This window comes from Aphis gossypii, chromosome 3 (assembly GCF_020184175.1).
Source record: "Aphis gossypii isolate Hap1 chromosome 3, ASM2018417v2, whole genome shotgun sequence".
NCBI lineage: Eukaryota > Metazoa > Arthropoda > Insecta > Hemiptera > Aphididae > Aphis > Aphis gossypii.
In genome coordinates, this window is record NC_065532.1 from 9,796,201 (window position 1) to 9,816,235 (window position 20,035).

Sequence of the window (20,035 nt, forward strand, 5' to 3'; positions counted from 1 at the left end):
TAACTAAAATTTCTCCTAACGTAAAGAAGGAGTATTATTATCTTATCGAATAAAATAGAAAATAAATCGTACATACGACTTGCGTAGAATTTTATAACTATCAATATTTTTATTAGAATATATTACAGTTTAAAAACCTTGAGTAAATTCTATTTTGAATATTATAAAATACTTGTAGGTGTCAATGGTGAAGGGTTTAAGTGCCAGTGGACTCTACATCACGCTATCCACGATTAATACGCATCTGGGTACCTAGTCAGTATAATGGTGTTTGTTCAGTCAAATTTAAATTCAGATTACGTGTGAATAGTATAATAATGGCTATTACGTTTTTTACAGTTGACACGCAATCGAGCTTTTACATACACAATAAAAGCATAATAATCATAAAACATTGTTATATTGTACAGATATTATATTATGGCGTGATTTAGAAATATATAGTAGACTATATGTGTAAAAATAAAAAAATCATTGCACTACCTATATAATATGATTTGAAAGAACAGGATTATTAGATCAGAGTATTATATTTTATAACTTTAAATGTATTTATACCTACACCGTAACAAATAATTGAATTTGTTGGACAGTCGGTTTTAATTTAATTTAGCAATTATTATTTTAATGCAAAATTGGAAAACTACACAAAAAAAAAAACAGCTGATTCCACAACACAAATATATAATTAATAGAATTATAATAGCTATATTATACGATAAATTCAATAGGTATTATAATACATTTGGATGACCATGCACTATTTCAGATTTATAAAACGTTATATTTTATTGATTATTTTAAATACGTTTTTAAATTTATATATAGATGCATAATGCGGTGTGTTTCATAGATCAGGGTGGAAGAAGAAATATCCAATTTATTAAGAACAAACTCACCAATAAGATATTTCGTCGCAGTATTTTTGCACAAACACAACATAATCATGATAATCACCATTACTATTACCAAATGAAGACGAATGTTACTCAAATTTCTTTTTAACGCTTTCATGTGATATCATTTAAAAATAATAATAATAAAACAACGATGTAGGTACATAAATTTATCTTATTAATTTCGTAGCGACTGCATATATTTATACTTCATGTGCAGATAATAATCCAATAACTAACAGTATATTATACAATTACTACTAAAAATAACAAATGTTACTTAATATATACACATTTTTTCCGCAGTTTATTCTATGGGTTGAAATTTCAGAATAGAACATTATATTATATCGATCACTGTGACACATTCAGCATAACGTTATATAATAGTCGTAAAAATGCACATCGATTTTTAAGTAACATCAACATCATCAACAAAAACCTTAACCAGATGCAGCAATTTAAAATAAATCTAGATGCATATGTAATTCAGGTGCACAAGACAGTGTTGTATTGTATTATTATACACTCGAAAATAAATATAAATCATGATCACTGTAATCAAAAAGCAATTTCCTGCAGTTTAGCATCATCAGTACGCAGCTAAAGCAATAACTTAAACTCAAGTACGAGTACATTGATAACAAATTGTGTGAAAAACGATTGTTTGATTTTTCTTTTGTAGAACAAATACGGTACGATATAAACTTTAGATAACGTGGTTCCAAACTTTGAAAAAAATAAAAAAATCAATACGTTAATAAAATATAAAATATGTATAGAAATATAAATTATAATGCAGTCACAATTTTTAACACGGTGAGAAATAATGGAATTAATTAAAAAAAATAAATCTTTAAAATAATTGATTTATTCGAATATTATACAATTAAGTTAAGCAATTGAAAATTGATTAAAAAACAAAGTTTTTAAGAATTTTTATCAATGAATCATAAAATAATACAACTATTGTATTGTTATGAAATATAAATACTACCCACGAATTTTCTTTTCTTGGAATTTTAAAATAAATTAATTCCAAAGCATACGGCTACTTAGACATATCTAATGAATAAAAATTAATATACTGTGTGTATAGTTCCCATAATTATATCATCATCACACTGAGAATTTTAATTTTTTAACACTGAAAAAAAATCTGAGCGCTTAATACTATATATCTTGTTGTAATCTCGTATAAGCCGTCAGAGGTAAAAAATATTTAATTTGATATAGCTTTCATATCTCACACAGTGTGTTATGCATTTTTAATTCAATTCATAATATTATATTGCTTTTATTAAGGCATGTGGGTAAGTAAACATAAATACATTCGATTATCTTCAAAAGTTGAGTAACGGCGTTTTTATGCAATACACAATGTAATGATATAGATAAGTAAAATATAAAATTCGTTCATAAAATTAATTATAATATATATTATATTAGTGTGAGAATTGAGGCATGATGATAATAAATTAATAAGTAATAACCACTGCACAACCAGAAAAAAAAATCACTAATACTATTGCACTTTAATATTAAAATGTATTGTAACACACGAATATAATATAAAAAGATACATTTAATTTTACTTTAAATAGAAACACGTAGGTACAATATAATACATGCGATTATATTATAAACGGCAAGATGTATTCTGTATTACGTTTGTTACTGTTAGAATACTGTTTGGAAAAATAAGAGATGAGATATTATGTAGGAACGGATTTATTTTTAGAACGAATTCAATTAATGTACTCGAATCAAGGCCGTACTCGAGGGGTGTGTTATGGTGTCTGTATAATATGCGTCCATCGCAAATATATTGCCCGCTCCCTCTTTCGAATTTGACCATGATAACGAAATGGGTTATGACACTAAAAGTGCGAAATTCAGCTCACGAACAATAGAATTTCGAAATTAACATGTTTTATTTAGACCCGTTGGAGTATTTAAAAACAATGCGTTTGTAGATGTTAAACGACAACTGGAGACTTGAGAAATTGGATATTTTTATTTTTGTACGTTGAGCTGTTTCTGTTTAAGCGCCGTTTCGACATAGTAATTTTCAATATGACGTTATTATAAATATATCTGAAAAACGACGTGATGCGACATCCGTGTCAAGTCTCACACTTGAACTACAACAATTATGCGGCGGAATTCGTGGCTATACGACATTGTCGGTTTTTCGTTATGTTAAATCGATTTGACAAGAATTCACAATACGGTGGTACATTATAATACATGATATTTTAATACTATATAGTATACGGGCATGGTAAATACGGGCTGCTGATGGGTATATATAATAATATAATTAAACGTACGTATTTATCAAGTACAATATTATACAGTTATTGAGTCGTCGATTTGTTTGGCCTCAAAAGACCCCAAAGGCTGCAGCATAGACTATTTGAGTTTCTCGTTATCGTTCGCGAAACAAACCTTATTATCGTTATTAGTATTTTTTTAACAACGCTCTTTGTATTACGTCAATCGTAATTCGTCACCCGAACTCAAGGAATTTATCGCATTTGCGACACACTACAATGGAATCCACGGTAATATAGTCATAATAAATTTAAACCTAAAACAATCAAAGTTTGGTTTAGCCGAGTTTTGTATATCGTAAACAATATTTCTCCCGTTCTTTCTCGTACGCCGTTCGGTTTCGTATTAAACGAAACAGTATAATAATTTATACGTTTGGACGAAATGCTGGCTCGTAACATTTTATACTTTTTGTTTTACTGTATACATACTAATATAATATGCGAAATGCCGGGCGGACGTTACAGTTGTTAACAAATTAAATTATGAAAAATAGAATTAGACGGCCGTAAAATGTAATGGTGCAATACAATGTTACCGTTTATAGTATAATAATATAGGCACTACAGCTGCTTATGGCTTGATTGAATAAATCATATAAAAGCTGAATTATCTGTGCACGATGAAAATAATAATAAATAAATAATGAACAATATCTTGACATTAAGAACCATTGCCTACATCATGTCAGAAAAAAATAACGAGTGCATAAAATGTCGACAACAATTTATTAGCGAAATGTATCTCGATAAAGCTACCTATTGTTAAAAAATAACAGTTCTTCATTCTTTAAAATAGTTTTGATGAAGATGAGCCTGGGATGACAGTATAAATAGTCAGTGAACAAAATGGAAATGAAACACAATGGTTATGATAACAATTAGTGGAGGTTTGAAAAAAAAAATGTCCATACAATTTGTTTTGTTATTGTTTTATTTTATTTTTTTAAACGAAGAAATTTCAGTGCATCGTACAATTTTTATGATTTAAAAAAAAAAACAATACATGAAATGTGTGTTTATAAGAATTTATGAAATAAATTCAATATTGATCAATGAAAAGATACAAAGGTGTTGTGATGAAATTACATTTGATTTTCTTTTTGTATACAAATCGTTAATAAATATTAAACAGACGTATAGTATTTTTATTATAAATTTAAAATGTAACATACATTTTTATGTGTTATGAAATAATAAATGCATTAAATAATTAAAAAAAAAAACATATTATGTACCTATTGGTAGAATAAAATGATTAGATTATATAGTGAAGGTACATTAAATATATAGTTTTAAGACTTTAGAAAATATAAAACTATTAAAATATGAATAATATCTTTTATACTGAGATATTGGAATTGAGATTTTTGATTATAAATGTAAATACAAATCTGTGTGGTTTAATTTTTTAGCTTAATTGCAAGTATGCAAAATATTATTATGCATAAGTAGAAAGTGAAGACTAATGTATATTTTTCTTTATTAATCTAATAACATAAATTTTTTTCTTCGTATTTTATTTTATTAAGAATCCATACACAAATATTCTTACATATTTTAGCAGGACTTCAAAAATATTTTACACTTTTATTCAAACACTTTTACTCGAATTTTTTAAAAGTCAGTTTAATTGCACAAAATTAAAGTACATAATGCACAATATTATATACACATTGTTTTATTAGTTACTTGTCATTTTTTAGTTATACAATTTGTATAATATGTTATTTATTTTCGAAAAATTTGTAACTTATAAAATTAAAATTAATTTATGATTGATTGATTACCTACAGTTTTTATTATTACCGTTCCTATAATTTACCTAAAAGCTTAACTTTATTTTTTAGGTGCACTCGTCCAATATATCATCGAATTTATTAAAAATAATGAACACAACAAATATTGAAAATGTCACACAAAATGGAAGGTAAAATTAAATTATATTTTTCGGGAACGTTGGCGAGAAAGGTAAAAATTGTTACGATTTTTATTCGTTGTTTTGTTTTAAGTCATCAATCTCTATATGTAGGCTTGTTCAGTAAATATGATAATAAATATTGTGATGAAATGAAGGCCACGTTTGATAAGGGTACGAATAACGTATTGGTTTTTAGGACAGTCAGTATTATAAATTCGATTAAAACTCGTTTAAACAAAATTCTCATGCAAACCCTTTTTAGCAAGATTTTTTTTTTTAGAACCATTATTACTATCAAAAAAGGGTAAATAATAATAACAGGTACTCTATAGTATGTACATAAACGATACGAGGGAAAAAAAACATCAATATAAAACACTCACGTAGTTTTTACGAAAGTAACCACCTAATATATTCCCGAAACGAATGCGTGATTGTAAAATTGTGAATTTCATAACGTGATAAAGTTTTTATTTTTGTTGCAACTCGAATGGGGGCGAACATTGCAATTTAATTTGTAAAATATAATATTGTGTATTCGCGGTTCTATTTCAAACACAAAATAATTGTAATAAATTATTTAGGTACGTCAAATTAAAGTTGCATCAGAACCTTTATTGTTTTTTTTTTTTTTTTTTTGTTATTATTATTATTTTTATTTTTTATTTTGTAATAATCAATACATATTATTACAACAATCTACAATTCGTTTAAAACAATGGGGGTGCAGTACTCAGGTATCCGTTACCGACGCCCTTGGTGTATGTATCCATTTTAGGTTTAATGTTATATTGATTTATTTTGTATATAGTTTTTAAATAAGCTCAACAACTGGGACGACGCACGTATTTTGGTATGGACAATTATAAACAATGTATCGAGGTAATGGGAAATAGTGTATAATAATATTATATCATGTACCTATGTACACTATTGTTTGCGATTGCCGATTTGAAAACAGCGGACTTAGTTGCGGTCACTATTATATACTCGTATTGTTTCCGGTGGTTTAACTAACAATATAGGAATATGAATCAGAACTAAGTATAATGGTTGTTATTTTATAATAATGTTTTTAAATGATCTACATTATACCTAGTAGGATGTTAGTTAAAGTATAAGAATAAATACAATATTCTGAATAATTTTTCTGTAGATTTATTACCCATTGATTTTATAGTCACTTTGTTTAATTTAATTGACAGTTAACTATTTTATAGTATGTTTTCCTATTTGCTATCTACTTAAATAATATTGATAAAAAATAATCATAAAATATTTATAGGATAATAGGCCGTACTTGATACCACGGATAGGTAGTCAAGAATTGTATATAGCTGATGGTATTAAATACGTATACACTGGAATCGATGAATGATCAAAGAAAAATGTTGGTCACAAAAGACATAAACTTATAGTTTAAGTAGGTTTATAATATTATAACTTGTTAACTAAAATCAATCATATCCACTACCTACCGTGTATATTCTTATTTATATCTTTTCACAGTAATTATTATTTGTTGCATATTGGTCTTATGCAATTGCAAATATTTAATTTCACAGAAAGAAATGGAAGACGATAAAAGAAAAAAAGAAAAATAAGTTTAAAGAAAATAGTAAATTAAGAGTCTAGACATTTAATAATTAATTTAACTATATAAATTGCACATTTTTTTTATGATATAGACTATAATAGCTTAGTTAAAAAAAAAAAAAATGATTGCATCGTTTATTCAATTTAATGGTCGATTTTTATTATAAGTATATAATTTAGTGTGTAAATTATATTATACATTGTGCATAACGAATATTGTTTGCATTGAGTACTGGTAATGGTAATCTAATCAAAATTGGTATGTAATTTATATGGTAAATACAAATAAATTACTTTTAGTTTTTAATTTTTAATTTTTTTCCAGGTTGAAAAAATAAAACATTTATGACGTCAAAAATCGGTCCGAATAAAATATAAATGCGTATTTATAACTACTATTGGTATTTTGAAATCAACTTTTGAAACTTAAAAAAGTTAGATTGATTGGAAAAGTTATTTTCAAAAAGAATCCATTATAATATAGTAGCTCACATTACTTTTTTCACATGGAAGAGACAATTTTCTTTTTATAAACTCTGACTTACGGACAAATTGAGAAATTTAAGTTGAACTAACAAACAAATGTATAAGTCGGATAAAATTATAGAAATAATATACCCATCTTGTATTATTTTTATTAAATTACCATGCTATATTGTCAAGCAAGCACGATAACAAAGAATCAACAAAACAAACGTAATATTTCATAACTAAAAGAATGATTTGCAAATATTGACATTACAATATTTCAATTATATATCATATATTATAATATAATGTATATATTTGTATAATATAATACTATATCAAACGACAACAGTCATTAGTTTTAGCGTTTCTCATGAATATTATAGTTTAGACAAATATTTATAATTTAACTAATTAACAATTATTTGTAAATCTTTAAAGTGAAGAGGAAAATGTTCAACAGTATAATAAATATCATGCTTGTCTGAATTTTATGAACTTAGAGATTTAACCGCTAAAAGGTAGTCAATTATTGTTCCAATAATCGATATTTCGTACTATGACACTTAAAATATTTTATTTCAGTATACTATTACAAAGTTTGAAATAGCAAGGTTATTGCCATAGTAAGGGCAACGTATTAAAGAAAAAAAGAAAACCACCAAGATAAAACGTGTATTAAGAATATCGATTTCTTTTCCGTACAAAAATATGTGGTTTTACGAGGGTACCTACATTGAATTATGTAGGTATGCATATGTACCAAAAGAACATTCAAAAAACAACCTAAATCGTCTAAAAGCACTACTACAGTGATCGTCTTTTTCCGTTGAAAATAATCACCCGAACATTTGTCCGATCAAATATTCATCAGTAGAATAAAATCGGGTGGATTATATTATTATCGTAAAAGGCAGTCGGTGAGTAGGTAGTTCGTAAGTACAAACGGTCTATACAACTGTAAATACCGTTTGGGTTTACCCGATATCGTACTCATGTTTTACTTAAGGTGGATATGTCGAAGTTGTGTGTGCGTACATCCATCTCTGTAGACTTCCTTTTCTCCGTTGGTGTATATATTTCATGGTGTGGAAGCCGTTTTCAATAGATTGATTATATTATAATAATATATTACACGGTTTAGGTTAAAGGATTGGAACACATTCGACATTCGTTAAACAGGAAACTGTGAAAATTGTTTCGAACATAAAACATTTTTCAGTTAATTATTTTTATTCGTTTGATATTGAATTAATTTATTTCGTCAAACATATTAAAACCAACGTAGGTCGAAAAAAGTAATATATGTAAAATGTATATATTATGATTATATTGTACACGACAGATATAAAAGTTAAAATGTCAAAGAGACAAAATTAAAAATGTTATTAAAATAAAAATTGCCAAAGTTTTAAAATTTAATCAGGCCAAGGATATATATAGGTACATTATATATATACATATATATACATATCATAGTATAATATTATAAGTATTATATATATATAATACTATAAAGCTGACTGTTAATAACCTTATGCAATATTAAGATATGATTTATAAACAATAAATACTATTGGATCTGAGAAAAATGTACACATGATAATGACAATGGCACGGTATACATAGACAAAACGAGTCAAATAATATTGTAATTTTTAATCGATTTCGTTGAATACTCGAACAAATATAAATATATACATAATAATATTAAGTGTGTGTGTTATAAATTATTAGTATAACTGTATGTAATATAAGGATTTCTAAATCATTTAAATTTCTAAATTAAAATATATAAGTGAGATAATAATTTTTTATTAATGAAAAAATAAAATGTTAAACACATAACACGCGTGATGTGAAAAACGAACTCAACATTTCGATAGACGCGTCATAATTAAAAATAAATAAAATGAAGGCAACGTTTTCAAAAATGTTTTCAAAGTTGTAAAATAATATAAAAAAAATACGAAGAATAGAACCCTATAGAATGGTTTCGTGGAAAGATACAACCGCCAATAAGATATATTTTTTATCAAACAAAGTTAAACCCCCAGTATAGTATATATTACAAGTATATAAACATATACGTGTGTGTAATTTTAATACTTAAGACGAATATAAATTAACATTACAAAGAAAGAGCGATAACCTTGGACTTTAGAGGGGTGGTTAGAAGCAGTTGGCGTTATGTTGGTAAAATATAAGCTTCGTCGTATATACAATAAAAACCATTTTAAAATCCAAAATTCTTAAGATTACTATGGCCCAATATCAGTACAATCTATTTAGAGTACAATAGAATCTTAAGTTTTATTATGCCGTTATATTATCTGCAGTTAGTGCAATTGCATAAGTAAAATAAACATAAATATTATCATCACGGAAAATAAATTACATCAATCAGTTATATTTTATAATAAATAAAGATCTCAGATTGAGTTAATTACATATATACACGTTTATACTTGTATTGAAAATTAAAATATTGAAATAGATACATCGATAGTGTATCGAAAATTAGAAAAATAAAGCGTATACAGTATACACTATACAATCATCATATCCTAACAAACTCAATTCCAGCATGATAGGTTTTGAAAATTTAAATAAAAAAATAACTTCGCAATGAGTATTTTAAAATAAAAGAACTAAAAACTTAACAGATCCAATCAATTTTTCAAAATAAAAATGAGTAGTTAATACATCTGTATAATAGTATTTGTATATATTATATTGTATTAAATTAAGTTTAAAATAGTTAAAAATCTGAATTTTTCTATTCATACAAAATATATGATTAAGTAAGTATTTTATAATAAATACATATTTTTATAATATCCGTTAAATCAAAATAGAAATCAAAAAAATTATTAGTATTTTAACTTATTGACATTTTTCAATAGAAAAGATCAAATATAAATCTAAAACAAAACACAAATTGTGTTTGAACAAATATTGTGTGTATACGTATACATTTACCTTTTCCGAAATCGAATAATTTAAAAATCTAAAGAGTAAATCAGCTATTATTACTATAGGGATAGTATGGATTGGAGTTGACGGACAGACGCCAAAGAAATAATATATTATACACTCACTACGGAACTAGACCACGATTTTTACATGAATAATTCATTTACATTTTCCAGAAAATGAACAATACGAGACATCTAGAAAAAATCTTTATTTACTAAACCCATTAAGAATAACTTATTTTTTTTAATACCTACATGAACTTTTACTTAGCTAAGGATTAGTTACGGTAAGACAAAATTTGATCATCACAAAAATGTGCATTATATTAATTATTGTTGTACAAATGTGCATTCATTTTTGTTATATACGAATATATAGACTATTTTAAAACTCGTCCAATTTTTTTTTTTAATTTTCTAGTTGTACGTATTTTAATAAACAATTAAATAATAATATTAGATACATATTTTCAGACCAATCATTCGACGGAGTGTTATATTCTAAATTCTAAAAAATTACGTTTATAAATATTTAAATATTTCACGTGGTACATTTTATGTGCAGATAACGTAAGCGTACGTTGTTTATAAAAATATTTTAAAAACATATTGCGAAAAAGATTTTATGATAAACTATCTGAAATAAATACCATGTACAGTTCAATATTTGAAATACTCATATTCACTATATAATTTTTACTTTTTTAATAGTGCCGGCAAACATAAAACCACTTAAGTATAACATTTTCTCGTCTACAACGAAACTCAGATTTTTATTCTATACGTAAATTCAATGAAATTATATCGATTAATAATTGCTCTATATAGCTATTACAAATAAATTAACTATAAAGTACATATTATCACAATTACTTTTTACGTATACATTTCAAGTGGAAATCTATTATATCTTATATTTCCATTAAATAACGTATTGTGTAAATAAATTCTTTAATAGTTAAATTTCAAATAACTCGTGTATTTTATATTATATTCCACATACTACTCTTGGTATATTATTTCCTACTATACCACAATATCAAAAATGTAAAAATAGAAACGAAATATACATTTTTTTGGCAAATTCTTCAAACAAATACTATTAAATATTACATTTTTATAATTTAAATAAATAAAATCTAAAATGCCTATAACACAACAAATAAAAAAAATAATTATACTGTGTATAGTAGAGTGTAGAGATATCATATTAACAATTTATGAAATACCTACTTGATAATATATTAATTTTTTTTTTTTTTTTTTGATTTATCTACCTTTATTATTTCTATAAGAATAACTATATATAATTTTATAAACGATGCTTATTTTTAACAATTCTGAAATTTTTTTAAACTCATTTGTTATACGTAAAAATTATTTTAACTACTCACTAGTCTATCTTTATAAAAAGAAAATTTCAATGACAGTTTTGAATTTTGATGAACGATATAATATATACTTTAAAATGTACAGGGATTCAGCAAATATTTGACAGTAAACCATGAGAGACTTCAAAAATATATTTAATATTTATTTTTTAAGTGTGTGAAACCTTTTAAAAATTCAGTTCTGGAAAATGTTGATTAATTATGTATTAATAAGAAATAATTTGTAAAATTAAAATTTACCATACAGTGCAATGTTGTATGATAAATATTTAATTTTTATTGTATTTATATTTATATTTTTGAATTTAAAATTAATACGAACATAAATATTGTATTATATGTACTTATGGAATGTAGGCAAAGCGTCGCTTCAACGAAATAAATAAATTAGAGGGTCTTGGATCTAAAAAGGTTGTGCATCAATTTGAATATAACAGCATCAAAATCCTCACTAAACTGGTTAGATTGTGTCAACAAAAGCGGACTGGGACTAGCATGGCAGTAGAAGCCTTCTGCGGCAGTTAAGTATACAGTATTTATAATTTAGCCGGAAAACCCATACCCGAAATAAAAATAATCAAACCGAATTGTGTATATATACATATACGCAATGTAAAAAATATAATGTAGGTAACTAATGGCCTGTGCTGCCTAAGTTTTTTTTTTTGACCAACAAATATATTATACCTATATTACTGTAATATTTCTTTTTGACATATTATGACTTTGTTGTAAATCGTATACACTTACATAGTTTAATAACTATACAATAAACAATGTATTATATATTAACAAAAATCACGATAACGTCAGGCAAATGTAATATTAAGAATTAAAAAAAAAAAAAAAATATTGTATTTACTGTAAAGGATTTATATTACAATATTTGTATTCATTTATGAAGTATAGAGATTGAGTTAAGCCAAATGTTTCTGCTGCAATTTTATATCTATAAATAATCGTTTTTATTTATACTAGGATAAAGTAATGTACCTAAATATAAATAAAAAAGTATGGATTGTAACTGTTAACAACAAAATCCTCTTTCTGTACAACTAGATAAAATCCTATTTTTTTCTCAACAAAAATAAAACCAATAGGAATTTATATTATTAATGAACCAATCGAAAACTCATGTAATATTTCATTTGGTTTCGAACAGACTTGTTCTGATTTGCCAGGAAATAAAAGAACGTTTTTATTTACGTTTGTTATTTGTTGTATAGGAATTTAACAACAAATGTATTGTTACTTATTAGTAAGTAACATTAAAAATATCGTTAATTTAAATAGGTTATGAGTTATTACGTTACATTCAAATATTCTTTTATTATCTTACTTAAGTTCGAAGTACAGTAATTTATACAGTTAACGAAAAAGAAATTTTTAAATGAACGGTTACGTCAATATTTGTATATACAACTACAACCTCGTAAATTAAATTAAAACCAATGTTATTAATTTTTACATTTTTTTGTACGAAGTTTGTTGACTGGTTCTTATATTGCATTTGTATTATTTATAGGAAATAAGCTAGATGAGTTATGTACTTTAGTATGGAAATGCGTTTTTATCTTTCAAACATTTATCAGGTCAAAAGGTACACAATATTTACGTATAATAATAATACTTATAAATCTAATGTAGATTTTAATAGTTTTAAAATGTTTAATGCAGATTCTAACTTCTAAGTCATAATAATTTTATAACTGTGTGTAATTTTAAACATATTTTCATTTACTCTCTAATAAATTTGATGAATTTACTATTAAATTAAAAAATTTTAGAATACCCTCGTTAATAATGCAAATGTACAATAGTTGTATTTTTAGTTGCGATATATCGTTTAGTGTGTATAACATATACTTTTTTATACGCTTAGAAAGGTCGATAATAATGATAATAATGATAATAATAATAATAATAATAATAATAGTAATAATAATAATAATAATAATAATAATAATAATAATATTATGTTAAACATGCGTAATGGAGTTGCGATGTTGAAAATTATTCGCAGTAGTAACAATATTAACCACTCATCGTCGTATATTAATGTTAATAGATTCGTCAAAGAGGGATGTATATGCAGTCACTATTCTAATATATAACGGTTATTTGAGAGGGATATTTTCAGCATTGAAACATACATAGTATAATATACATATTTTATAATAACATGACAAAATATCGGACGATGAAAATTAATTTAACACAGCCCAACAATTTTTTCGTGCCGCACCGTAAATTAATTGAAATGTATAATGTGAAATAATTAGTTTGCGTGACATCGTTATATTTTATCAGTTATTACTTATTACTATTATGATTATTTTTTTAATTCAATAAAAAATAAAATGAAAACAACTCTACGCAGATCTACTAATATTGTATGATTATATTGATTTATATCGTTATGATTATTATCGCCGTTTTGACTGTATTTCAAACACCGGAGTTTTTAGTTAATAACACTTATGTTGGTATATCATATGATACGTGTTACAGACAACTGTTGGCGTAGGTACCTAATCTTAAGACTTGTACTTTATAAACATTTAATGGTAAAACTTAAATATTATGATAATATTATGTTAAAATCTACCCGCAGGCCGAATAAACTTTCATAGTGAAATACAAGCCACGTCTACATAATAATAATAATATAATAGTTTGTATGAAATACAAAGGCACGCGAGGTTAGAATCGAGATTCAGATATTCATTTCAAAAAATTTTAATACGATAAAATGTGTAGGTATACAAGAAAAGTTATCAAGCCTATTACAATAGCCATGTTTTTGTCTACGTCTCAAAAATGTTAAATGACTGCTACATAATTATTCAAATAGCTTACTTTTCTAGACGAAAGATCTAAAAACTACAGTTGATCAAATAATCGTTAACCAATGATATCGGTGAAGTAAATAGGCACTGTCAAACTTTAGTACAGTTTAAAGATACAACGATGAAACAATGATCAAAAAAATTTAAACCACAGTAGTTATTTGCATTGGTCACTGAATTTTTCAATTGTCAAAACACAGTATTACTAAAAGTACCCAACCTAACCCATTTCAACGTATTGTTTGTAACACAAATCAATCGAAAACTATTCCGAGAATTACATAGTTGTTGCACGTGAAAACGAAAACAATAATCCATGGACACGCAATTATGACAAACACATAAATGAAATAGGCGGGCACTGAGAATTTATATTTTGAATACGTATATAACCGTTATTGAAGAACGTAAAAATAGTCAACGACTGCAAATATGAATATTTCAGATTTAATTTCACTGAAAAATTGCATAAAAAAAATCAATTTAATTGGGTCTCAGGTCAACGATTCGTATTGACGTGCGTGAAGTAGTTGCTATGTTTAATATTATTATATTAATTTACGATGTCAATAATAAAATTCTAGAAAAAAATAACTGCAATAATAAACCAAAATAAAGTTTTATTGATCCGGATATAGATTTTAGAGTAAAAACACTGATGAAATATTAGAATATTATAAACATATTAAATAAATCAAAATTAATCATTTTTGTATAGTCTTCAAGTTCATTCCAACAGATAGAAAATTAATTCTTTTAATGCGACTGATTTGTGTAAATATATAACATTATATAACTAGAAATAGATTAGACAGAATTTTGTGAGTATAATGGAAAACGCTAATGAGTTACATCTTTGAATGGAAGAGTCACTTACTCAATATACAATTTCCTGTACCGAAAATATTTGTTTTACGGTTAAAATACTTTTTTGGTGTACACGTATAATGTCTATATATAATAAACACGTTTTCCTAAAAGTAAAACCATCACCTTAGTTTAGTTATGAAACTTTATACAATAAAGTATTTAAATAGCACCGAGAGTTGTAATATTATGCATACAATAATATAGAAATGCAGTATGCGTACTTCGCGGTGGTTATACAAAAAAAAAACTTTTATTTAGAGATTTTAGTTGATATGAGACAAATGAATTTTGATTTTGTTAAACTTTTGTTTGACACATTTATTTTATCTTTTTTTGAATTATTTCCCCGTAGCATTAGCAAACACAGCGATATTGTCATATTGATTTCCATTGGGAAACCAAGTAAACAAACTTATCAGAAAGTAAAAAATCGAAATACGTATTTCTGTACAAAACCCCAATGTTATACGTATAAAGTATCTGATCTCATATGTGTCACAACAATTATAAAATAAAAACAATAAATCAAACATTAGAATTAACATGTTAATAAATTAACCATATAGTTGAATTAGTTTTACAATAAAACGGTATTAATAAAGTTTTTCTAAACGTAAAAACAATTATTATCAAAAACCTTTGAAACATTTTAATATAATGAAACAAGTTGGTTTAATTCATCATCAACCAGGATTGTTTTTCAGTTGTATTGGGTTCCAACTAAAAAAATATTTTTATTTTTATAATATAAATGTCTATGTGTTAGGAATAACTATTTGGTTGGGTGCATTGTTAAGCGATAGTCAACGAGTTTTTTAAACTAAAATATGCAAATGTTGAGTGAATTTTCATTTATTAGATTCACTAGATTTTTATTTCATATGGTATTATATAATGATATATTAGTTTTGTGATTTGATTATTATTTAGAGGTATTTTTTGGCGTAAGTTGATCAAGTAGTGAGATTACTTTTGGGAAGTTACTGATATAAATATTGTAAAGGTCATTCCCTTGAGGTATTTTTGCATCGATTTTATGCCTACGGTGAGATGAACATTTTTATAACGAAAAATCGATGTTTGAGTAAAGACTTTAAATAATGTATAAATATATAAACGAGGTTATACGTCCATCGAGCTAAAGTTGGTCAAAATAGGTTGTGCAGTATCCATAGATATATTATAATAGTGACTGTACAAATTTTCTCTCTAGCAAGATAATAGTTTTGCTTATGGCTCTGTTTGGTTGGATATTTTATATGTATTTGGTGAACTGTCAGACTATTTAAACAGAACATAAATTGATTCTTAGTATTCATTTTCTTTTCTTAAATATCTGTGTATTTTTTTTTCTGCAGACATTTTTTCAGTTGGAAATAAACTTTAAAATTAAAAAGCAAAGATATGAAAAAAAAGCTAGATAAAATTTGAACTACCAAGTATAAGAAATAATCAAATTTAATAAATGAAGATAAGTAACAAAACATTTTATTTATATGTTTGTGTACTTCACATATGTTTTAGACTGCAAAGCATCCACAACAAAAGCATAACAGAATAAAATAAGGCCGTGGGTGTGTGATGTATTGTTAAATATATGGTTAATGATTAAATTTGTGGTAATAAAATATTAAAAATCTATACAATTTTTTGTTAACAGAAATTAAGTACGAATAAGCGAGAGAATTTTTTTAATATTATTTCAGTAAATTCATAAACACAGTTTGGGTGTACACTTTCTGACAGTAAATTAAACAATACTGATTGTTGATTGAGTTGTTTAGTAGGTAATGGATATGTATTAACATATCCTTTATTGAACAAAAATTCTTCATATTTATTATGTATAAAATTGAATATAAATTAAATTTTATAATAGAATGTTATTGCTATGACTTATGACACATTATAAATATATATATAATTAAAGGTTATTGTTGTTTTATATCGTTAAATTACGTTATTACACGTATTAATAGCAATTACATGTTTTGTATACGATAATATAGTATATTATACAATATTGTTAATTGTTATTTAGTAAATTATAATTCAAACTTCTGTTAAGTGAGATTTTTTCATACATGTTTAAAATTATATCAACATTTATTATGTAAAATATATGAATACAACTGCATTATTTTCTGTTCCTGATGATATATTATTTTTAGTATTTTTTTTATTAAGTACTAATTATTTTATGGATAATTAATTTTTAAATTTCCTTAGCTAATTGTATGACCATTTGAAGGTATAGTAAAAATTATACTAATTTTGAAAATATTTATAACTTTGCATACAATAATATTGATAATTAAATTTGTTAGTTATTTTTTTTTCTAGGTATTCTGAGTACTAGAACATTATAACAGTGTAATTTCTACTAAAATTGGTATGTCAATCTAAAACTGTTTTCAATGGTAAATTAAAAATAAATTTGATTGAAAGTACTTATGAATACCTTTTTTAATAATTGATCCATGAATTTGAATTTTTATTAAATGTACATGGCATTTATAATAAGTCATATTGATAAATAAATGAAATTCTAGTTGCATATTCATTAGTATAATAATTTATGGTTGCGCATATTTTAGACATTTTCTGTGCTCAAATATGTGCATATTCATATACATTTTTGCATTAAAATACATGTATTAATAATAACACATTGGTTTAGATCTAATAACCAACCTTATTATTTATTCAAAGCTATAACGTTTCCAATAACAATAGCGTAGGTAGGTAATATTTATGTATACAAATAATGGAAAAAAATAAATGTATTTTATTTATAGATAATCATAATCGTATAACATAATATATTATATTCATTATAATACACTATTTATATTATAAGTAAGTATTTATTTTGGATATTCGGTTGACCAGAAATAATAAATTTTATTTACGAGTTTTGGTTACCCATTATGTATTTTAATAACACACAAAATCATAAAACAAAGGCAACCATGTGTGACGTGTTGTGATAAAACTTTTAAGGGATAGTACAATATAATAGACATAAAAATGGTTTTAAAACGGGTCTGATAGGAATAACGAACGCGTTTACGATATGTATAATATGTATAATGTACATATCATATGTAGGAAGTATATGTTAAATATTCGCCAGTATAAATATTTACAATATTTAGAACTGTGTATACCTATTATATAAGAAATAATTCGTAAACACAAACACGGTTTTGGGTTCAAAAAATATATGTTAACGTTACAACTCACCGAACACTCGGATTCGCCTATGTAGCAGAAGTCCACGTTGTGGGATGTTACTGACCACAGGTGATCGTCGTTGGCAGCTTCTTCCGTCCAATCGGGCACAATCTTTAAAAGTTTATCATTGCCATCGGTTCCAGTGGCTCTATAACATTGAAAAATTGATTCGATCAAAATCCGTCGCATAGACCATACTATTATACAATACGGAAACAATTAAAAGATGACACTTGACGAGTGACGTGTTTTTTTTTTTTACAAAATAATAAATACCAAACGAATCTTTTCTCATCTTATACTATTTATCGTTTTTACTCTTATATCATTGTGTTTTAATGACTTTACTGTTGGCTTATTGTATTTATAATAGGTTAACTGTGAATTTAACATAAAATACTAAACAATAATTTGATCACAAAATAGGTCACTGAAATTTCCATTTATTTATTTATTATTATTTTTTTTTTTTATCTATAATATGATATAGATTTTACGTGAAAAATGTGTTTTAACTGGCGCCTACGTGGGCTTTTGATTATTGGAGCTCGGTTTAATGGCTGCGGAGAGCTAGTAGGTACAGGTAGTTAAAACAGCCTATCGATTTCGCCAGCTACCAATGTTTACCCGCGGTCATAGTGGTTACTCTTCAAATTAATTAATTAATTAATTGTAAATAAATTTAAATTTGACCTATTTATTTAACGTTAAATATTCCTTAATATTCCTACATAATAGATTAATCTTGTACACAAAAATCAATATTACACAATTAATATTAATTAAAAATCTTGATTTTAAACACATATGTATAAAAATATATATTTTATTATTTAAATTATCTCCGATTTAAAATTGTTGATAGATTTCAATCAAACAAAGCTATTTGAGTTCAAAAAACTTTAAGCTTAATTTGTAAGTATAATAAAACCGTGTACAATATTATCTAAAGTGTCATCTATACCAATTTAAAAACTATTGATGAAATTTAGAATTTTTCTGTAGTCTTAAAACTTCAAATCGACTAAATGGATTAACTGTTGTATTTCGTAGCAAAATCAATATTGGTGATATATATTTGTAGGTAAATCAATGATATAATTAACTAATCGTAAAATAAATATTTAGTTCTTAGTCTGTTTGATTTTTAAATATAATTATATTTATATTTATAAGCTAATAATAGTTTTGAATAGTTATTAATTTTATTAACTGGTGTCATGATAATAGGATATAATATTCACTATAATCCATATTAGTTATTTTAATCTATGCTTTATATAACAAATCAAAATGATTATAAGTTGAATACTCCACTAAAAAATACGTGTTTTAAATCCTTCAGCAGTAAAAAGGCAGCAGATTGTGAGATATAATATATCAAGTGGTAGATGGGGAATGTTGAGGCATCGGTAAAGAATTTACGATTTTAATTTGTTATACAGAGGTTTTATTTTATCAACCCCCACTGCGTGACCGATTTCATCTCTGAT

General features: G+C 25.3%; 1 protein-coding gene across 3 annotated transcripts in view; it reads right to left on the minus strand.

Moving 5' to 3' along the window:
* Window positions 1–20,035, minus strand: part of LOC114129669 (eye-specific diacylglycerol kinase-like) — a 161,587-nt gene that overhangs the window by 90,175 nt on the left and 51,377 nt on the right. For all 3 annotated transcript variants that reach the window (XM_050202615.1, XM_050202617.1, XM_050202614.1), the window contains exon 4: window positions 18,552–18,690. In XM_050202615.1, the coding sequence (XP_050058572.1) occupies window positions 18,552–18,690 (139 nt within the window). The remainder of the gene's footprint in view (window positions 1–18,551; window positions 18,691–20,035) is intronic.